Here is a 23,181-nt window from a genome sequence, read left to right on the forward strand (position 1 = left end):
ATGTTCAATCGAGCATCAAAGCGCAGTAAAAACGGTGAATTTTCGTCGCAAAAAAAGACCGAACACTACAAATCGTGACGTCTCGTGTATTTATTTTTCAGATCGATACGATATTTCGCGCGATTGCTTTTTTTATCTCTAACAAGTTATTAAATTGTTTTTGATTTATTATTACGCTAGAAAAATTAATTAGAAATAGGGATATATGGAAAAATATATGTAATTTAATTAAAATAAATTATTCGTATTAAATTATTAATATTTAATTGAAATAAAGAAATAAAGAGCGCGAATACCTTGCGTCATGAAACACGTTGAATTTAAATACGATATACGATTGTAAATTTATGCAATTGATACGTATATTTTCAATTTTGATAACATTTTTAAACTTGAAAGCATGTATTAATAGGTTATGAAAATGATTTACATGATACATTTAACATTATATTTTTATTTCAGCAGTACGTATATTTGAATATTCTATTTTGTATCATTCCGCGGATTATTTATTAACTTTAAGCTGGATATTTTAATATGAAATCGGAGCATATCGATTTACGAGTTAAAATATTTCGTATAAGATAAACATATGATCATCATAAAATAAACATTCTGTATAAAATAAAATATTTCTCTTTTTCCCTGTCAGATTTATAGCAGAGACAATTTCAAGTATATGCACAATTTATTTGGTTTCAATTATATGCACAATAATGTCCATCCACAGAAGTTGCAGATGCAATTATGATAATTAGCAATGGAAACATTTCGGATATTGATGGAATTCTGCCAACGACCTATATCACTTGAGCGCTAATGTAATCGCGATAATAATATTCATCGGAATTACGTCACATTGATCAGGCCAGTTATAACCACAAACCGATAGAAAACCGATAGAAAACCGATAGAAATCGAATATGGGTTCATTGTATCGCAACATCTTGAATGCAATAATGCTAAAGAAAAAAATTTAGAATCTCGACAATAATCTTAATCGCCCTCAATTAACTTTCCTTCATTTTGCACGTCCAACGGATTTCATAATAAAATATCGAGAGAGAGAGATATATATATACAGAGATGTATATATTAATTTGAAATAATATCTTATTACAAAATTTCTATAACTATTAATATGAAGGGTATTCTATATATGAATTATGTAACTATAAAACGTAATATTGTACGAAATGTAATATTGCACATTTCCTTGTACTTTGAAAGTTAATCAAATCATTATGACAGATGTTAACATAATTTTCCATTGCCGTATAAATGTATTTCGTTTCGAACGGAACGTGGCTTTTCGTAGGTAATTGCAAATTCAGTCGCGATAATACGGGCGTCAAAAATGTAATGTTACATTCATGACACGTAATGAGAAACGCGTCAGATCATCAGCAGGCGCGATTTATCTTCGAACGCTTATCGCGCTAGGCGCGACATTCAGCAAATTATTTATGCGATCGGCCGTAAATCGAAAATGGTAATGAGTTCCTATCGATGCACGCGATGCCTCGCGCACAAACCCGTAAACTGTTATTACTCGATCAACTCCATCTCTACAAATGCGCTCTGTAGTGCGCCCAGCGCGAACGATAAATTTGGCATATTTACGACTATTTAATTGTCATCGAAATTACATATACGCCAGCGAATCGATTATTAATGGTACTATTTATGCGGAAGAGGCATCTAATGAGCGCGCCGTGAAAACGGGATTTTTGAATGCGCTTTAACTCTCGGCTTGCGCATTGTGCGGATGACTCATCATAGCGTTTTCAAAACCATTCTCGAATTTGCGTAATCCTGCTAGGTAACACAAGCTGACACATGCGGAATGTAATTAATCTGTTAGAAAGATAATTCAAAAGTACTAAACACAAATTGAACAATAATAACAATCATGACTGTTATATCATTCATAAATAATGTATATTTGAGAGAAAAAACAATTAATATAAACGTTCGCTTGATGTTTAAAAATTACCGCGTTTTGCAAGTCATTTTGTATTTACAGCATAAAGCAGACAACGCGTCATGCTGCGAGTATCGCGAGTGATCTTTACGATATAACGGGCTAGTCCGTTAACGCCGTGCTTTACAGTTAGCCGGTTGTGCGATTCGCGCGTTTATAATTCCGGTAAGTAGAAGTCTGCTTAGAAAAGACCGCGCAAACAAGTACTCGCAATGTAGATCGAAAAAAACAGGGCGTTTACAGTGGTAAATGAGAATGTTTTAAACGTTCCTCTAATAAACATTTAATCGCGTACACGTATAGAGTGCTACGCTCGTGTCGTTTTCTTTTGCGCGGACGCGGTCAGTAAAGCGACATAAAGCTAATGTAATTTCGAAATAACGACGGAGGGTGCGGTGCTGAAAAGAGATCGCGAAACCAGGTCATATCGTGCGTATAAAGGTAAAAATTGGACGTAAAACGCAATTTGAGTCGCTCGCGCAGAGAAACGAATGTATTACGCTTTTGCAGCAAAGTCATTGCGGATCGACGTTGTTATCGGTTAATACGCCGTCGATTTTATTGCGAAGTGGGTAAATAGGACGACGTCGAGAATTTAACGAGCGACTCCGATGCTGCCCAACGCGTTCTCGTCCGGACTACTTACTCGGGCAAAACATCAGCGAATACAATCGGTCGGGTCGGATGGAACTTTCGATTTTTCCACACAACAGGCCGCTTCGACGCCCTTCCGTTCAACCCCGTGCGAGTTTTCCGATCGATTTCTCTCTAGGGTCGACATCCGCGCGAGACCAGAAAATCTCTTCTGTTCTTTTTTTTCCCTTATAGGACGAGTATACGACGAGAAAGAGTGAAAATATTAATACGCCCCTCCGATTGCTTCCACTCGATAAAACTGTATAAGAGTAATTAATTTCGCTCATGCAACACTGTTGTGGACAGTCATGGATCGATACACGAGGACAGAGATACGAGAATTATTACGAGATTCAAAAAGGAGCCCGTGCCATCTTTAAAATGGTTTATAATCCAATACGTATTGAAAAGTAGAAAATATGACGTTAAAGTACCGCAGTAATACCTTAATCTTCTCATAGACTATTACGGAGCAAGCTTTATTATTAAAAACCGTTTCAACTGCTGTAAAAAATATGCAAGAGGATTATAGATTTATAAAGATTATAGAATTGCAAAAGAATGGCCCGCTTTTATTTAAATTACATAAAAACGAGAGTGTTTATTCGTGCTTTTCTGTTTCTGCTCATAAATTATTTCCGTTATTAATACTATTGAAAAACTCTCGAATTATTGAAAAACACTTTATAAATCGACATTTTGTGTATTTTAAATTAAACTGACATATTTATAAATGTATATATTCGCAATTTCTGAATAATATATATTTAAATTAAAATATGAAAATATCTTGTTGTTTTTGCAATATTAATACGTTATCGAGTTGAATTGGAACAAAACATTATGAGGTCAATTTTTATGCGAAAATCCGCGATATGTTATAATCGGAACAAACAAAAATGATATGATTTTCGATATATTTCTTTACACATTTTATACACTGTTGAAACGTTTTTTGAGATATTTTATAATTAATGTTTTTGGGGGAATATGACAAACATACAGTATGTTTTCGCGTCAATATTTTTATCTAATGTTGGATCTGTTGAAAAGAGAAATGAAACAAACTTCTGACTGCATTTTCGTTAAAAAGAAACGCAGTCTGAAATTCATAATCAGAGGAAAACAGTGGCGATGAGGCAATTCATATATTAGTATGACGTATAGTCCGTCGATACTTCATACATAAATTATACCAATACGATGCTACATTTTCTTCGTGCGACAGAATATCTCCGCGAACAAGGCAATGTGCAATTTGTCATCGGTCCACGTCTGCACATAGTAGAGTGAAGGAGAACAGACGGAAGTCGCTGTAAATCGACCGCTTCTGTTAGACACTACTTGTCATTACGAGCGAATGCTTAATGAATAACACGCCGACCCGAAGGAGTACTCTCGACTAGATCGGCATCGTCGAGAGGGTTATGCTAATCATCGATTAACAACGATCCATTCGCTCCGAGTCGTCAACGCAACGCTCACGCAACGTCATACGGCTGCATGACGGTGACTCAACTCGCAGATGATTCGTTTTCTCGGATGGGTACCGGAAATGCGAAACACTCCAGGCTCGTTATAACGACGGATTCTTTTTATAAGCGTCATACCTCGTTGAAAATCGCGAAACAGAAATATAACCGAGTTTTAAGAAAGACGCGGTAGAAAAAAATATACTTTGTGTACTTCTTTTGTTGAACTTTTATGTAATATTTTATTTAGTTCATTATTATGATATTTCTGATGCATGTAAAATATTACGATAAACGTAAGACGGCAAGATTTCGAGAAACTTATGATTCAATAAGAATTCAATAAGAATTTTAATGATGGCAACTTACAAAAGCTAGTGAAAGATATATAGCACATGGATGTTCAAAGGGTTGAAAGCACAGTAAGAAATTATCGAATGACGAAAAGGAGTAGTTAGATAAAATCCGCAGCTCTCAGTGCGCTGAAGTACCAAGCGGCCGCCTCAAGGACTTTTTGCCGGTACCTTCACGGCCTGTCGAGTATTCTGAGAAGGATGAGAAAATCGCAAGCGCTAGCAAGGCTTGGATGCGAGTTTACAACGCCAGTGGTAAATGAAGTCAATGCGCCGTTATAATTTTGCAGCGTATTTTATCAAATAAATTTAAGAGAGCGCTCGCCGTGGTAGTTTTAATTTAGCCGAAAAACGGGAATATCACAATTTTTACACGGAACGCACAAAGGCCGTCTTGTAAAAGAGTAATAAAAATTTTTAATGTAATTTAAGACGGTATTCCGCAGCCCGATGATAATTCGATGATAACCGCTTGTCAAGAATGATTTGTGACGGAGAAAAATTAGATTTATGATTTGAAGAAGAGAAATGATATACGATGCAAAGAGGAATTTAGCCTCTGTAAGGAAACCGTATAGAGCGTACAGAGTGCATAGCACGAGCTTCGTCGACCTAAAGATTATATGTCTCTATTCCATCTCCGCTGCGCGAATGTGATTAACTATTTTCCCACCACGTTACATATCACGCGAGCACTCTGACATTACTCATTTGCAGCTGGCGGCTTTTTCATGCAGCTGCGAGCGCAATGCGCGCTTATACGAAAGCTTGGCAGATTTAGCTATCTCAGAGATTTATACCGATGATGTACGTTCGTAATATAATTACAGGGGATAATCATAATTTTATCTTCTTATATCTTTCGTCCACCTGTGCTTTCTCTTTAATTGAATGTCGCAAGTTTTATTTGTTACTCTTATGTGACATCTATATTTTCAGACGAAAAGTTATGGATATAAGGAAATGTGTAGGGATTGTGCAATGCGATCGATTTAACGCTCTAAGGCGAACAGCCTCTAAATCCGACCATTTTTGGGGCCGCCAACGTGCGCTCACCTCACATGACCGGAAAGAATAAATAAATCGTAATGCAAATCCTCATAAATCCTTCGGTTCTGCGCCGCCATCGCATTTACATTCAACATACACCCATAAATTTTTATCGACTGCATTGACGAACTGGCGATTCCCCTCCCCCGAGTTTAACAATGGACATAAATTCCACTGAGCCCTTTGTCAAGATACCTTCATTCTCGCGCAGAAGACCTCCTTTTTATACGAGAAAGAGAGAGATTATTTATACTTGCTCCGAACTACAGCGGAACCAATCACGACGATTCATTCGTTTAATAACCTTCGTTATCGGAAAAGAATATCCCTGGACTAAAATTTAACGTCCCAACGTTAATCGAGATATCGAGTTGATTTCTCGAACGACTCGCGGCTCCCCAAATTAGGAAAATAATGGAATCGTCCCTGGTGGTCTCATTCGATTGTCGATGTAATGAATGTATTCAAATCGATCATTGAATATCGTATTTTAATTGCGATACTTATCTAAGTAGCGAAAAAATAACCAGTGTTAGTACTCCACGCTTAAGCTATATTATGCTAATTATTAAGTATTGTGAGCTAGCTACCTGATAATTGTGGTTTTATTTGCATTGGATAAGTCAGCGAAATGTACGCGTAGCAATTTGCATAATTACGCTTATACCTCAGAAAAATCGTCGATACAAAGAACTCGTGACTCACTGCGTCCTTCCCAACGTAAACGCAGTCACGTCGTAATTTTTATGACAGAATTTACAATAAGATGCTATTTTACAAGGAATGTTAAAACAAGTAAGCTTACGATCACTCTGACTTGCTGTTTTCTTTGTATATTTTTCTTGTATTTTCTAGTGTGCACGAAGCTGACGTAGCATTTCATAGAAAGTACTAAAAAGAGCTCTGCTTTTTAAGCTAAAAATATCATTTACAATTGGAGCTTTCTATTAAAAATAAACTCAGAGTTCTCAATAGTCCATGTGTTTCCACGGAGATACGCTAGCTTCACATACGTAATGATTGATATACTATTGCGAGAATTTTACAATAACATTTGTTGATGATCACACAATCGTTGCGTAAACAATTTTAGAATTAAAGTAAATAAATATATATTGATAGCGATAAAATTCTGCTATATTCTGCTTTGATATAACAGAAAAGTGTGGCTGACGTAACGAATCTTAACATCTAGCACTCACCGTTCGCAACTGTAACCGAATGTATACCGCAGCATTCTATGCGTCAGGAAAATCGAGTCTGACCTCTCGGCAGCCGGCGACCGCAGCATGCATCCTCGATCACCAGTTCGAGTACAAGTTTCTCTTCACATTTTATACACACATACGACCGATAAGACGGCGATTACAAGAACATTTCGGTTCTCGAATCTCGATTCCAGTGTAAAAACTTTGCACAATCATTCACGTGATTTTTCGACTTCCGCAAATTTCCTGCGGAAATACGATGAACACTATTTGATAATTTGCAATCTTTTTTCCGGCGTATAATTACGCGTAAAAGTTTACTATAATTGCTTCCGCAATATAATCACTTCTGGATGCATGTCCGTAAATTAGCCGAAATGATAAAAATGCGTAATATAAAACAAGATGAGTCAGTGCAACTTATTGTTAAACTTTAATATGTGCAATCGAGTTTGAAGAAAATCAAACGATCGCCGATGCTCGACCGTCTCGTATGAAATTTTACATAAATTCCAATAAATGTTGGTGTGAATAATGCTCGCGCGAAAAACACATTCCAATATGATCAGATTTTATGCAATACGGTAAGAGATGAAAAAGTCAAAACCGAGTAAAATTATGCAAATTGTTTATCGAATTTTGGAGAATAGAAGATCGTCTTCGAGAGTTAAAAAAAAGCGTGTGAAGAATTTACACTGAAAATATAATTATGTTTTTGTTATCGTCGTCGATTTTTCACGGCATCAATTGTATATTTATTTTTCTTTAATTCCAAAAATTTTTTTGTGCCACAATTTTGTTGCTATTAGCCAATGTTAATATACAATTCTAGCAATAGTATAGTCAATATGTTGAATTTTTTTATTAAAAAGAAAGTCTGAGCTTTCAGTTCATGAGTTTTCATGAGCGTCACACAGTTTTCTATCATAATAATGAATGCATTTTTTTGAAGATGTTAAAAATTATGATAAAATATTCTGACAAGAAATAAAAAAATAATATAAAGAATTAAACATTGTACATCGATAGTGTAAACAAATCAAATATTTAGATAATATATATAATTTTATATATAATTACATTATATATAATTTTAATGTAGTGCAGATTAATACATCTGTTATAATTTTCCCGATTAGCAGTCAAACTTGTTTATCAATTTTCGATATTAAAAATAAAATGATACTTTGCATATAATCCTTTGATCATTGATGACTGTTGCTGATATTTGCATAGTGTTTATTTTCGCGATAATTAACGTTGCAACGATATATAAATGAAAATTATTCTCCATTGGAAAATTTAATACTCGTATATTATAAATAAAATCAAGAAGTATTGTATTATAATTCTCATCTCTAATTTCATATGCGTTAACGCATAAAATATATATGAAAAATAATCTAAGCTCCAAAATATTAATTTTTAAATAAAATAAAGGGTTACATAAAATGTGAATAAGAATTATAAAATTTGATGAAACGTAAATTTTGATTCAGATACACAAACACGTATACAAAAAAGCAATATAATGTAGAATAATCATAAAACTTTTTTAATCAAATTTAGCTAATTTGCAAAATAATACTCAGATAATCTTGTAACGTATGTGGCATGTGCAAAATATGTAAAATACATAACACGTATAAAATATAAAATAACAGAAACTAGTTCACTATTAATTCAAACGCGACTTGTGGAGTTTGGAGGTCTGTTCCTGAAGTATTATCACGACGACATAACAACGGACAGAGGAATTCTCGGTGGCCAGAATTCCCCGAAGAAGCAAACCACACAAATCGTCTCGCGCAAACTACGGGCGCATGTATTGTGAACGAAATCAGATGCAAAGACGTCGATTATTCCCCATGAATGCGTAATACACTAACAGCAATTTAAACGAAAGAAAACGAAGTTTTGATACTTAAATATTTGTACAACATGAACAGCGTTAGATTGTCGTCACATGAATTGGTGCAGAATTACGCGCTGCCAACTTTAGAAAAAAGATATGTCAATATTTAAATATAAAACTTAAAACAATATAAATTTCGTTTAATAAACATGTATAATAAATCATAAAAACATAGAACTCCGTTATAAGTGAAATGAGGAACAAACGACTGACCTTGAAACTGCACCGAAAAGTAAGAGCGCGAAATTATATTATTCGATCAACGTGAATTTCACGCAGAAGTTTTATACAGTATTTAATCATAATTAAACATTACAATATTTAGAATCAAATAAAATAATACCACAATTCATTAGAAGTAAGTAATAATGTTTGTATCGCGTGTCGCCGTGGATAAATAACAGATCAGCTGAATCGCGCCATGCGTGTTGAAAAAAGTTAATGACATCCGCGTAATAAGGCACGTACGCAACGCTTGGAAAGAGAAAATCATGTGACTCACCTTGGTTCTCGGCGTACGCGGTAGGAACGATGATCGCCAGCAGCAACACCAAAAAGACCAGCACCAATTTGCACCGCACCGTCGCACCGCCACCACTACTGCTGCCGACGGCGACAACGCGTCGCGAATCCGCGCGCCGGGAATCGCGCGCCATGTTTCTGAGACTCGACATGGCTGGTTGTTTGGCTGCTAGACGCGCTGGCCGCCACTCACGCAAACGTCATGACAACAACGGGCACGCTTATCTCGCGTCACGCACGCTTTTCGCACGTTGACTGTCTTGCGTCTGTCACTCGTGCGCACACCACACTCTCGTTACCGACCACCCAGCCCGACTGGCTACAATCGCGTAGACTGTTGCGACACCTCTGAAATCAGTCCCCTTCTCTTTCAGAGACGCAGCCGAGTCACACCGAAAACTATCGAGCATGCACGAGTATCAAGACGCACGAAATTCAAACGTGCGTAGTTAAACGTGATTTAACATTGATAATGTAAGTTGAAAAAAAGAATTTAACACGCGCAAAAGTAGTTAAATTAGTCCATTTTTTAATAATTTAATTTTATGTGCTGCAATTTTGTATTAGAAAATTGTTATAAAATAATGTTTTTAAGATTATTTCTGAAATAAAACTGCAGTTAATTAAGTATGATCTCTTTGAATACATACTGTATAACTATTTGGGCAAAATCATAAATTTTTGTTTTATAAATGAAGTTTGTGCTTCTATACTGTGATGTGTGAAATGAGTAAAAAATATTAATCGATATAAGAATATATTGGACGTAATTCTGTTTCTTATGTCAATAATTATTGTATAAAGCCATCTATTTATTTGTCTTCTCATATCTGTAATATAATAGTATTCAAAGGAATGTTCAAACATTAGCAACGATAGGTGTTTTCAACGCAAGTATCGATCAAACTTTATGGGTGGATGCTTCCGTTTGTATCTACAGATTGTAGCAGGTGAAAATTTCAAAGCAGCTGCCGGAACCTCGTTGACGCCCTTATTTATCTCTTACAATGGAAAGTCTGCGAAAGGAATTGACAAAAAGAATTGTAAATCAATGTAAAGTGAAAGAAACACCAGTAACTAAGGATTTGGCTTCGTTCTTGGTAATTCAATAATCAACGAGATATTATTAAAATGCACTTGACTAAAGTAGAGCAACTTTAAACTTTTCTTAAAAATAATTTTAGCTTTCTCTGTATCAATTGAATCCAACATATCAAATAATGGAAAACGATGAAGAAAATAATGCGAGGATAATCCAAGTTGTAACGGAGACATTATGTGATCAAAGCAAGTCCAGTTTGGTAACATTGAAAAATCAGCTATATTTCGTCAAGCATTATCATGAAAGAGGTAAAAAAATTATTTGATATAAATATTATTTACATACATATATGAATTGTTGTCATTGATTTCATGTTTTATTCAGATGAAACTGTCAAAAGACATCGATTACGACTGCATCAGAAAACTGGACCCCTAATTGCAGAAATTTGTGAAACTAACAAGTTAGAAAGTGAAAAGGATACCGAAAAGCTGTATCAAAAAGTATTGGCAGTCATAACATTGCTCAGTGGTCTGGGAAGTCCAACAGATTCTTCGATTTTAAGGTATTTAACAATCACATTCATTATATGAAATTAATAAAAATTTTAAATTGTATAAAATCAAATAAAATCGATGATATTCGATTTTCCATTACGTTTCTATTCCCATCTTTTCGGCTATAAAAAATTTATCTCGTATTTAATTGTCGTATCATCATTTTTTGCTATGGATAAGTAAAGATTATTCTTTCATATTTTAAATCAAAACTTGTATTCAAAAATGATAACAAATATATTTAATTACACCATAATAATTATATCAAATTATATTCAATTTCTTCTAAAATCTCCGACGAGTAATTCGACATGTATAATATTATAAAATGTACTTTACATTAGAGAAGTCTCGGTGGCGTTGCAAAGCATCTTCCAAGCTTCCGAGTTGGCTCACTATGTAACTTTGCCGAAACGGGAGAAAGAGGAACAATTAATGGAATTAATGTGCATAGTTGCTGGCATTCGTCTATTTAACAGAGACTGTCAACGCGGTGGCGAAGGAATTGACGATCGTGAGCACGATATAATTGTTAATCTGACTGAGAGCGAGAGCTTTGAATTCAATAATCTCGCTGTAATTATGCTTCTCCCAATTGCCGCCAGTGATTATAATGATAATTGTTTTCAGTACCGAGCATTCTGCAAGAAGCTCTAACAAAGACCCGCAACTCCATTCTCGAGCTATTAGAACCATTAATGACTAAGGTGTACAAGTTTACGGCTGTCGTGGAAAACGCGATTACACGCGTATCGACTGACATTTCAGATGCCGTGTGTTGCAGTACGAAAGAAGCAGCATCGATATCCGATATGGAAGAAAAGGTCAAATGGGCCATCGAAATGTTAACGGCTAGTCGTCAGCAAGAGATTTATATCAGGTTTCTTCCTGAAACATAACATTTAATATATTTAAATATAAAATTAACGTGATTTCTAATATAATCTCATTGTAGAAAACTACTGAATGACGTGGAGCGTAGCGAAAATGTGGTAAAAAATTTGATGGAACGTCTTCAAGCACGACTCTTTAAACTGCATGACACTGTTCGATACAGAACGGCTATCCCCACCACTCAAGTCTATGTAAATATGACTATCATTATCTAAAATAAAATCACAATTATTTTGTTATTTTGATAATTAATAGTGAAACATTTCCAATTTTGTATTTTTAGTTTCAAATTTTCAGTAAAATCTTTTCTTAAAAATCTAACATGTATAATACATATATAAATAATTGTTCTATATCTAAAAAAGATTTTACAGAGAAATACTTTTATCGATAAAATTGTGATATGACAAGATAAGACATAATCTACTGTTCCTAAAATAAATCACTGATGCAATAAAACAATATGATTAATAATGTATACTTTGCTTACTAGCCACAATTTATCGATTTAGCGGATATATGGATGAGTTTGCAAGATGAGGTGATCATTTTGAGCAGCATTAATAATTTTCTGTGGGAATTACAAAGTTTGAGTAATAAGGTATACATTCATCAGAGATATCAATTACATTTTATAAAGAAGTACAAATTCAGAATTGTTCACATTATAGTCTGTGAATGTCTACGATGTAACAAAGTTGGATGACATAGCTGAGGACGTGGATGTTCTTACTGATGCTGAAAGATTGGAACGTTCCATGGGCAATTTAATAAGTATTTATATTTTTTTAGAGAAATTAATATTAAAATAAAATTAAATTCAGATAAATATTTATCAATTTCATTTCAATCGCACAAATATTTATGTAGGATAAATATGTGATTTACAGCAGAGTGTGGTGAGTGCTTGATATACTATCCGAACGTCACTAAGGACTTTGAGAAAATTAATTTGGAGGTAACTATAATAAATAATTATTTATGCTTATATTTCTATAAGTTCATGAAATATAAAAGTATTTATCTTCATACAATTTATGCGGTTTATTTAATAAATTTTTGGAAAAAAAAAAAACATTAATATTAGTTTTTAGGATTCTGTGCATGGACATTCGCTACAGGCAAAGGTGCTCTAATACCGGCAAATCCAAATAACGGTGTAGCAAAATGGAGAGGGAAATATTATGCCTTTAAATCGCCCGACGCAGCTGTCAAGTTTGGAGAAAATCCCGACAGGTATTTTTGTAAAAATAAAATTAATCGATAGATTCTTTAGCGCTGATTGTTGGTAGATATGTTTATGAAGTGCTCGATTTTGTACGTAATCATCCGGAGTACATCCATCTATTCCAACTGCACGAGGAAATCGAAGCTATGCAAAGCCAAGAAGAGTGAGTTCTTGACCATAACTGTATTCTATTTACTTAGATAAAATGTAAAAAAAAAAATACTCTTTTCAAGGTTGACAGAAAAAGGATTACAGTTGAAAGTTCGTCATAATCAGAAAGTTCAAACGGATGTTCATATACTTCCACCTTATATCGATAAAAATTATACTTCCAGCATTTGGGAGTTAAAGCGAAAAGCATTACGTCTGGTGAGTCAAACTTTACCAATATTATAAGAAAATTATATCTGATCAAAATAAAATATTATTATATATATTTATATTCTGTCGATCAATGATAATTTTAATGTAATGTATTTTTTCTTGTAAAATTGATATATATTATTGCAACATAATAATATAGCATATATACTGCTTTTGCGTCGCATCTTAATTTTGTAAATAAAAAAATGCTTAGATTTCGTATATGATTTATCAGGCAACTATAAGTCGGTGCGTTACGCGTAGTACGCAGACATTCAACTCGCACTTTCGATATGGTGTTTACGTGCAAGCGGCTCCGTCTCAGGATAAGGAAGTTCAAACCAGAAGAGATAACTATACAAACACAAAGAATCTCAAGACATTTATATTCGGATTGCGAGGCAGGCGGGATGATAATCAGCATGTTATATCGTTCTTAGAAGACGGACTCGAACATTTATAAAATTTAAATCAATTTCTTACGACACCTTATATATGTAATCTTGTATACAAGCAAATAAATGCTTCAATATTAACAATGTGAGTTATTTAAATAAAATGATGAAATATTTTAACCAAATTACATATTTAAAACATTAATCAGTCACTTATAGCTATATTTATTTAGATCATTAGGGAATACGTATTGGACCATGTTTAAAGGAGTGCTAGGAAATAAACGATGTAAATTACGCGCGATTAAAAAAAATGAAAGCAATACTTTTTAATGATACTTCCAAATACATTTCACGGAACATTACAGTTTAAATCATGTTTTTCTTTAGTTAGAAAAGAAATTGGCATTATAATTTATCAATCCATACACATTTTCCTCGCATATGTTTCCTTTATTGAAAACTGCAGTTTTCATTCGTGTGGCTTTCCTCGTGACTTAGGCCAGCATTTCTTTAATTTATATTCAAAATACATAAATTTTACATATACCGAAGCTCGGATAGACATATGCGGTTAAGATTCCGCATTTCGCTCCAAGAGCCTATTATTTTCCTACATTTCATTGCAGTGGTCGCTGCTTACTGCGTTGTGACTTTAATATGCTTATATCGTACCTTTCAATGGATACATCGTTTTATCATTAGATCTTAAACGTTAGATTCAATTTTTACACCAAGAAACCTATATTACGACAATAATTAGTAATTACACGATAATACAATTAAACTTTGCTTACATTTTCATGTGTATAAGGTAGCTATTATACAGAAGAGGTACAGGATGTTGATTTTCGCTTTGCTTCTCTGTATTTTTTTTTCGAACATCCACATATATTTCCCAAATGCAAAAAAAAATAATTGTCATTCTAATACATCTTATTTTTACAAAAATATTTTTTTAATAGTAAAAGTAAAATATATAAACAAGGAATATTATTTTAACTATCTTTTAGTACGAAAATATAGTATTTTTAAAATATAGTATTTTCGTACTAAAAGATAGTAAAAATAATTTTCCTTGTTTATATCAATTTATCTTTTATTAATTAAAAAAAATATTTTCAAAAAAACAAGATATTAAATCAAAATATTTTCTTTAACGATAAAAATTTCATAAATTTATGTTACATCATCAGTGACTATAAAAATATGGTATTTTTATACTAAATCATTTAAAGTTATTGATGATGTAACATTATATTGTCTATTTATTACTACAAACAAAATATTCTTGATACAACAAAATAGATATAATAGAATGATAAATAGCTTTATTTTAAAAACAAGGAAATATGGATGCTTAAAAATAATGCAAAGAAGACGTTTCTCCAATTTATATTTCAAATGTACTGAAAGCAATTGTGCTGCCAATGTAATAAATGTGTCAGTTGAAATGTCACGGGATAAAATTGAGCTTCTCAAATATTAAAAGAATTACTTTCAAATTCAAATATGCTTTTCTAGTTCATTTAAATGCCATTGCTATTATAACAGCATGAGATGTTATCATGTTTGGAGTAAGATATTGTTATTAATAACGACCATACAAATGATATAACATTTATCCTGAATCAGATGACTTAAAACCGGCTTATTGACTATTGGCCACTGTAATGTCATTTACATTTCGATATTATCTGAACGTCCATGGTAACAATTGTCCCAACGTCAGGTCGTCACCGTTAAGTTACCGAATACTCGCGATTATTTATTACATATCTGAATGTTATTTCTAACATTTGTCAAAAGTAATGTCAATAAGATTAACATACGATATTGCGCTAAGCGATGGGACAAAACGGTTACGACAGGCGACAGAATACGTCGGAATGATGTAAACATGGTCTAAAGTCTTAAGTCGCAGGAAATACATTTGTGTTTTATGTAAATGTAAATATGTTGTATCGTGTGAGAAAGATGGAAAGATGCACGAGATGCACCCTGGAATATGTTATATGTATATATATATATACCTTGTCGGAGATCAGGATTGGAGGATGATTTAATCTACAAAGTGATTTTTGAGGTATTTCATCATACCAAAAGTTCTGAAGCGCTTCACTCCAATTACCTTCATCAATTCCTCGTCGCAAATTGCAAATTGTTTATTCTTAGGGTCCTGTAAAAACAATCATTATTTTTATTGATAAGGATTTATTTACTTTACGATATAATTGTAATAGTAAAAAAATATTGCACAAATATAAAAAATCTTAGGTATATGTGAATGATACTTACATAAAGATTTCTTTCTTTAATGATACTCCATACTTTTTTCACGACTTCATGTCGAGCCATTTGTTCTGCACCGACAACCGCGGCAAGTTCTGGAGACAATGTGATAGCACGTGTGTAACCACCTCCTTTACCTTTGGCAGCACCACCACCTCCTTTCTTTGCTGTACTTCCTGGAGCTTTCTTGTTTTTACCCCAATCCTCATCACTATCACTATCACTTCCCTTCTTCTTTCCTTTCTTTCCGGGCTTATCTATAAAAAAAATAAATATTAATATTTAATAATATTGAGATATAACATTTTCGACAGATTTTTTAATGTAAAATAACTCAATAAAATATTACAGCCGGAACAAGTGCCTTACTTTTTTTGGGTGCAGGTTTAGGTTTCTTTGGGCTATACTCTTCGTCGCTAGCATCATCATCACTGGCGCTTTCTTCATCATCAGATGAACCCTTCTTGCGTTTGTTAGTAGTTTTCTTAGCAGGAGTTCGTTTGGCTGGTTTCTTTTCTTCTTCCTCCTCCTCTTCTTCAGATCCTTCTTCCTCCTCCTCTTCGCCATCTTCAGACTCTTCACTAGCAGCCTTCTTTTTCTTTTTTCCTCCATCTTGTTTCTCTTGAAGACACTCCATGACTAAATCATCGACCTCTTTCTTCCTACAAAGAAAGAATGCTCTACGTGAGTGTGTATGTAATTGTTATCAAAGTGGAAATAATATGTAAACCGAGATGAAAGCATGTCAGAAGAGGAACGAAGTGGTAACTTATATCTATTTATTACTTCAGTTACCACTCAGAAATCCTCTTTTTTTCTCTTGGACACAGAGAGACTCTCTCCTGCACTATTTTATGGTGCACAAGTGCCTATTAATGTCCGTCTTAGATTTTAATTCAATTCCAAGAATGCGTATGCTTAATAAGATAACTAAGTGTATGCTACGCTGAAAGATGAACTATGGCGTAGTAATATGATCCGCATACCAGTGAAATATCATGCACATGATAAATTATCAATTCAAATTTGATAAAGAAATTCTCGCCTTAATTAAAAATATACATTATAAACATTTATTTCAAATATAAAAAAAATTAATTATTTTACACATACTGATATAAAAGTTTTACGCACGCAACTTAGTTTTAAGATAAACATTGATACTTATATTTCATATCTTTATTGTTTTATTGTATAAATGTCTTTATTGCAGTTGACTAATGTAACTGGATTAACACAATTTATTAAAAATATTTAGATCTGCGATAACATTTTTATTTATTGCTTACCTTTCTGTGAGATCAACATCAAGTTTCTCCTCAATTTGTTGCCTCACATTTTTAGCTGACATTGTAGTAAGATCAGCATTCTTAAGAATGGCTAAACAAAATTAATAAACATGATATTAGTACATGATAGTAAAAATTTTTTTACATTTTCAAATTACTTATAAATAATATCAGGTAAATGTTAATTTTTATTATTTTATCAAATATAAGATTGTGTATCTTAAAATTTTTATTTACATTATTAATATCGTTTTTGTAAAAATATTAATTTATTCATTATAAAATTTCTATATTATTCTAAAATTTAGCAAAGTTATGCATTTCTAATATTTTTTAATTATATTATTTGAGAGATATAATATTGAAGAGAAGAAAATATTATTTAAAATGTGAGTTAAAAAATTTATTAGATTCCAATATCCTTATTTATAAACGTGAAATGAATACTTTGCCGTTCGTAAGCGAAGGCTGTGTATGGTATTGTATCATGTATATATACGACGTTTGCGAGTAATGTAGTTTCCCGCGTCGAGGGATCTAGTAAATATCGAGCGTAAATGGCGGTTGTGGCGCGCGTTGTGCCGGTCACCGCCGATCAGAGCAGCGCGCAACTAACAAAAAGATATCTGCAAGTATGCGACGAAGCGTCGATACAACGCGTGGAGCGAGACGCAGAGGGATTTTTCTCCGTGTATTGCGGTCGATCGGGTGGCGCATTGATTCCCGAAACGATCGAAAACCGCGAGAAGACAGAGGGAAAGAAAGAGACGGAGAATGAAGCAGGGGGGAAACGGAGGCCGCGCGCGCGCTCGGTCGGTCGATTCGCGGCGCACGCCGAAAACTGCTCACGAAAAAAATACGCGCGCGGCACAGCCAACGCGCGCGCTTCGTTAATCAACTGCCGCTTTACAATTCGCGACGGGCGAGTCGTGGTAATGGCGCATGTTTTACAGCACACGGCGGGAAAAAGATAGCGAACTATGGTAATATCTCGGAGCAGAAGAGTACTGGCGGTGACGGTTATAACCAATGACGATCCAATCGGCGATACGTGAGGCGCGCGAAGGAGGGAAATGAGTACGCGCGCGCGCTCGGTTCCGATCGACGAGAAGCCTATCTTTCTCGAAGGAGATTCGCGCAGGAATACGCACTTTTTTTTATCTCTAATGGCGTAAAAATCCGTTGCGACGCGATATTGAGAGTACGGTAGAGAGAGAAGGAGAGAGTGAGGAAGCGAGACACGAATATGTGAATGTGAATGTGGCTGATAGGCGCGCGCCACCACACATACTCGAGACGCGTCATACGGCCCGCCGCAAGGACGGGTCGAGAAAGCTATCTTTTTATAGCGAACGACGAAAAATCCGACTTTTCGCCAGGACACCGAAGTGGCTGCTTCGAAAATCGCGAGCGGATTGCACGCGGCGATTAATCGTCCAATCTCCTTGTTAATCCGATACGTAGGTGACAAAATACGGCGAGTCGCGGTTGCAATGGCCGGCGTGGGGCACGCCACTCGGGCACATACGTGCGCGCTAAAGTCGTCACGTCGCAAGAGCAAAGACCGCGATTTCGCCTGTATTCCCGATGCCGTGGCCGCGCGCAACGCGCGCGTACGCCCGTGAGAAGTTCGATTCCGCAGTAATTCGGCTCCGAAATCGCCTATATCGTGTGATATCATCACTTACCGGTGATCTCCTTGCGTAGCTCGTCCTTTGAGATATCGGCCATGGTAGATGCTACTCGCTGTGCGTACTGCTGCCAACTGAGCCTATGCCGGCTGCGGACTCCCGTAGCGTCCGTTGGTACAGTCAGTGTTGGCAGCTCTGTGAAACACACAAACAGGACGCGACTTTGATCGCAAATAACTCGAGAACGATTGCACGAAGACGAATACTATATACACCAAATCGTGTTAGTTTTTTATGATCGACAAGTTTCTCATGACGCCCCACGCGTAATTCGGCGATCCGAGTGTGCCAATTCGGACTTTACATACGACTTGCGCGGCACACTTCTGAATGAAACTGTACGTCAAGCGGCCGCTCTTGGCTGACGGTGGCGTCCACGGTACAGTCCGCGTGCGCTGTTGAACGGCGGTGTATCTAGAAAAAGGACTTTTGGCAGAACATAACTCTTCATCGCGGGCCTGAAGACGGATACTATATACACCAAATCGGGTCAACTTTTTTTTCTCTACAAGTTTCTCATGACGCCCCTGGCACAATATTGCGATTTAACGGCTCGATACACGATCCTTCAACGCGAGCTGCGCGAGATTTTCGTTAATGACTGTACAAGCGGCAAGCATACTCTGGAGTTTCGTAGCGTTGAGCGCCTACTCGCGTCATATGACAATCAGTACATGTTCCAGGGATATCATTAAGGGACAAACGAAAGAACTGCCTGAGAAAATGACGATGGTGGACATCGATGCGTAAAAATAGGTGTGTTCACTTTGCTGTTGCAAGCATTTGAACATTTTACATTATTTACTTTATTGTTTATTAATATTTTTATTGAACTATCATAACCCATATTCGCAACATGTAACGTACAATTTTAAAACAATGTATGTGTATGTTATATAGAAAACAGTAGATGTCGACGTGCGTTGAATCCGTCATGCGACTTGTATCGTAGAAATTCCTCGCATATCAAAAAGTCATCCTTTAAACATAATCGCATCCAATCAGCGCGATATTTTAACAGGCCGCGGCGGCAGAAACGACGATTCAGTTCCTTCATTGTGTTAGTGGTACAGTAATGGCCAAAAGTATCGACACACTCATCGAAATAAATGAACTTGGAGGATCCATATCTCCGAAAAGGTACATCGTACGACGATACTGTAATCACATAATCGTGTTAGTTTGACGTGACAAAGAGTTTTCTCATGAAGCGCCTTGCCTGATTTTATCATCTAAACGGTCCGTGCGACTTGCTCGCCGTATTCGTCAATATTATTTTCGGCATTAACTGTACTGTACTCAGCGCATCAATTTATGAGTCAAATATCTTGGCAAAATATCGTATTATTAATTTATTTCGTAACTTCCATTGTAGAGATTTAAAATATCTTTTTTCTTGAAATATGCACTTGCATTTTTTACGATTTCTGAGTGTTATTTATTGATGACGTGTAGCAACGTAATGCCGCCACGCTTGTTTGAATGTGTTAACACAGAGGTACCAACCTCGCGAATGCATCTGGCCACGCGGCATCTTGCCCGGCTATTGCGTTCGCAATGATGCGATATTGGACGGATCGATCGCATGCAATTTTTACATATGCTCGATCAGCTTACGAAAAATTTAATAAGACCGATCTAATCCGTCGAGATTACATGTTCTCTCCTGAAAATATTACTTTCCCTCTCAATTCCACGTCATTTCCGCTTCAAGGCAGTCGTTAATAACATCCATAAAACAAATGCATTTTTTTTTGTCAAAACGTGTAATTGTATTATCGAAAATTTTAAGCATAAGATTGATTACATTTCATACGACATATAAAACTTATTTAGTTTTTAATACGAGATGGAATGATATTTATAGTTGCTGATTTGTTCCAGAAATATTGATGTTTTTGCATTGTTTAGAGGTATGTCGCGTTATCTGTCGGCGATTCCAAGTATTATTTCAACGGTGCAGTCAGATGCAGTCAGAGAGCAATGTACAGTTCAGATTTGGTTAGGTTACGTGGCGGATGGCGGCAGAAAACAACAATACAATTACATTTATCACGGTATTTAATATTATATACATTACTTTTATTATTTTTAAAAAGTTAATTGTGAAACAGCATATCTTAAAAATATATTATAATTGAAATATCATCAATCAAATGGAACAAAAAGATGTGATTTACGATTATAAATATTTTATAGCTTTTATTAATTTGATTAAGAATTAATTGCAATTATTTTATTTTTAATAGTATAATGTGATCATTTGTATCATCGAAACCATACTTTATTAATGTCTAAATGTGTTAAAATACTAATTTGTTTTAATCACTTTTATCGGTCAGACATGGCATATTTTAATGATGAAATAATGTCATCATGACAGTAGTTATCAAATTGAAAGTCACTTCAATATTTAATAGATGCAAATAACAACAACAAGAAACTTCATTTCTAAAATTTCTTATTAGTACAATCATCTGTGATACTTTGAATTCTTTTTCTAATGTTGATATAGAATTGTTAATCGATGGTAAGATCATTTTCTATATATCTATTGTCCAGAATTGACTAACTTATCATCTGAGCAACATTTGTTGATATTGCAGAGTTCTGAAATTGCATTACGGCATTTCTTATTGCACCGCCAGATGTAGCCAGCATATACGCGCGCAACCGCGTTAGGATTTCTAGTTTGAGAATATCGGACGGAGGGACGCAGACTTATATTATTATTGCTATTTGGTTGTACCATGACCTCCTTTTACATTCGCGTACATGCAATCGTACTAACCGGCTGCGAAAACATCGATTCGAAATGCAAGCGTCAACGACTTCTCCATGATTGATGCATTATGGTTAAAAAACAACACGATTCTTCTGATAACATGGAGAGCGGGAGAGTAAGAAAGACAGAATCGTCGCACTTTTACATTGGTATTTATTGCTGTTTGTCTAAATATTTCCTAATATTAGTTACAAGTTATTATATTATTAATATATATCATTTATTTATTATATATAGGAAGCAAATCTTTTTATTTTGCATGTATTAGTCTATTTGCCGATTTGTGCATATTAGGTTATGTCAAAGGAAAAAGGGATTTTAAGAATGTTCTCTGTATAATTAATACTTAAATAGACAAAGTTATTACAGATTGGAACGTGATGCGATAGTATTATTAGGAGCTTCAACGTTAATTTGCTTCGTCAATGCGTGTCCGCGTGAGCCTCGAGTACGCGTTTAATACTGGACGACAATAGATACAAACACAGAATTAAGATAAATTTTCAAAGAGAGAGAGAAAGAGAGAATAATGTTATGCAATTGTTTGATTTTTAAACGGCTAATCGAATTAATTCATTTGCTAATCGTTTTATTTGAAGACAGTGCATCCAACAATGCAACTAGTTAATATTCATAGAGAAAGAAAAGAACGTGGTTATCAATACTTGTAATAATTATTTTATATACATACTATCATTATTGTAGTTCAATTATTACTTCTACGTATAAGAATTATTTGGAAATGTAATTATATTTATCAGAGATATTTTAAAATTTATTTAAAATTTAGATATTTTAAATTGAACGATAAAAAATCACACAATATTAATTTGCAAATACCACGCGTAATACATATTCTCTATATAATGTGCATCTGTTTGCCGAATACATATTCTGACAAACTTGTTTGTTGACATTTATATTATTTTACACACATAAGTTTATTATTTCATAAATTATTCTAGTCTATTGAGGTGTATGCGAAACGAGACCAAAAATCCGCACAAATCTTCTTCTCCGGTGTATTTCCGGCGTAATGCTGCTTCCTTTAACACCCGGTATAATGCAAGTGGCAGCTCGAGAGCTCGCGATGGATCAACGCGTTTGTATATGTATGTGTGGCTAAATTCGACGTGCGTCGGAGTGGTCTCGCGCGGCCGAATGCATATACAGTACGGCCGGACACGTGATGTATATGTATATATATCTATATATATCTATATATATATATATATATATATATATATACATACACGTACGTATGCATTTAGAGCGCGTTGGTGTCCATGCCTTGTCACGTGTACGTGTCAAAATCAATATTTGGCGTCACTAGGTTATGATAACGCGGCGGTGTGTCGCAGCTCGTATGTGTACGATGCGTGGGTGTGTACACACGTGTACGGGCGGTGCAATCCGCCGGATTTCGCGGAATTTCCGCGTCGCCCTTGCAACGCGTGGCGCAAACAATGCGTGCGCGTCCGAAACTTTTCCCATCTCGAAACGAC

At 35.0% G+C, this 23,181-nt stretch overlaps 3 protein-coding genes and 1 long non-coding RNA gene across 7 annotated transcripts in view; 2 read left to right on the forward strand and 2 right to left on the reverse strand.

Moving 5' to 3' along the window:
• Nucleotides 1-9,476, reverse strand: part of Meltrin (meltrin) — an 80,678-nt gene extending 71,202 nt beyond the window's left edge. The window contains exon 1 of the mRNA XM_012367532.2: nt 9,121-9,476. Within this exon, the coding sequence (XP_012222955.1) occupies nt 9,121-9,292 (172 nt within the window). The 5' untranslated portion in view covers nt 9,293-9,476. The remainder of the gene's footprint in view (nt 1-9,120) is intronic.
• A 639-nt stretch (nt 9,477-10,115) lies between these two features.
• Nucleotides 10,116-14,606, forward strand: LOC105672531 (cilia- and flagella-associated protein 206). Its single transcript, XM_012367536.2, has 13 exons — nt 10,116-10,240; nt 10,325-10,490; nt 10,567-10,747; nt 11,084-11,253; nt 11,370-11,619; nt 11,695-11,824; nt 12,127-12,234; nt 12,305-12,407; nt 12,524-12,591; nt 12,721-12,869; nt 12,926-13,024; nt 13,095-13,230; nt 13,460-14,606. The coding sequence occupies exons 1-13, from the start codon at nt 10,148-10,150 to the stop codon at nt 13,685-13,687; spliced, it is 1,881 nt and encodes a 626-aa protein (XP_012222959.2). The 5' UTR covers nt 10,116-10,147; the 3' UTR covers nt 13,688-14,606.
• On the reverse strand, nt 10,926-19,044 carry Non2 (upstream activation factor subunit spp27 homolog Non2). Of its 4 annotated transcripts, none has more exons than XM_067353949.1 (6): nt 18,889-19,026; nt 17,201-17,291; nt 16,281-16,573; nt 15,918-16,168; nt 15,653-15,798; nt 10,926-11,623 (listed from the first exon to the last, which is right to left on the reverse strand). In XM_067353949.1, the coding sequence occupies exons 1-5, from the start codon at nt 18,929-18,931 to the stop codon at nt 15,682-15,684; spliced, it is 795 nt and encodes a 264-aa protein (XP_067210050.1). In that variant the 5' UTR covers nt 18,932-19,026; the 3' UTR covers nt 10,926-11,623; nt 15,653-15,681. The 4 variants fall into 4 exon arrangements, with proteins under 4 accessions (XP_067210050.1, XP_012222958.1, XP_067210049.1 ...); XM_012367535.2 differs by having other exon boundaries at nt 10,926-11,627; XM_067353948.1 differs by lacking the exon at nt 10,926-11,623 and adding an exon at nt 12,246-13,578.
• Nucleotides 19,045-21,435: 2,391 nt separating this feature from the next.
• Nucleotides 21,436-23,181, forward strand: part of LOC105672555 (uncharacterized) — a 50,528-nt gene continuing 48,782 nt past the window's right edge. The window contains exon 1 of the long non-coding RNA XR_010889912.1: nt 21,436-21,825. This is a non-coding gene — a long non-coding RNA (uncharacterized lncRNA). The remainder of the gene's footprint in view (nt 21,826-23,181) is intronic.

The sequence above is a fragment of the Linepithema humile genome, chromosome 4, assembly GCF_040581485.1.
Source record: "Linepithema humile isolate Giens D197 chromosome 4, Lhum_UNIL_v1.0, whole genome shotgun sequence".
Lineage (NCBI taxonomy): Eukaryota > Metazoa > Arthropoda > Insecta > Hymenoptera > Formicidae > Linepithema > Linepithema humile.

What these genes read in the sequence shown, in the direction of transcription:
- LOC105672531 (XM_012367536.2), top strand. Translation starts at nt 10,148, where the DNA reads ATGGAAAGTCTGCGAAAGGAATTGACAAAAAGAATTGTAAATCAATGT. An exon ending in CAAGCATTATCATGAAAGAG is followed by an intron (nt 10,491 to 10,566) that starts GTAAAAAAATTA and finishes TGTTTTATTCAG; the next exon opens with ATGAAACTGTCAAAAGACAT. An exon ending in CAGCAAGAGATTTATATCAG is followed by an intron (nt 11,620 to 11,694) that starts GTTTCTTCCTGA and finishes ATCTCATTGTAG; the next exon opens with AAAACTACTGAATGACGTGG.
- Non2 (XM_067353949.1), bottom strand. Translation starts at nt 18,931, where the DNA reads ATGGCCGATATCTCAAAGGACGAGCTACGCAAGGAGATCACCG. An exon ending in TAAACCTGCACCCAAAAAAA is followed by an intron (nt 16,169 to 16,280) that starts GTAAGGCACTTG and finishes TTTTTTTTATAG; the next exon opens with ATAAGCCCGGAAAGAAAGGA. An exon ending in TTAAAGAAAGAAATCTTTAT is followed by an intron (nt 15,799 to 15,917) that starts GTAAGTATCATT and finishes TTGTTTTTACAG; the next exon opens with GACCCTAAGAATAAACAATT.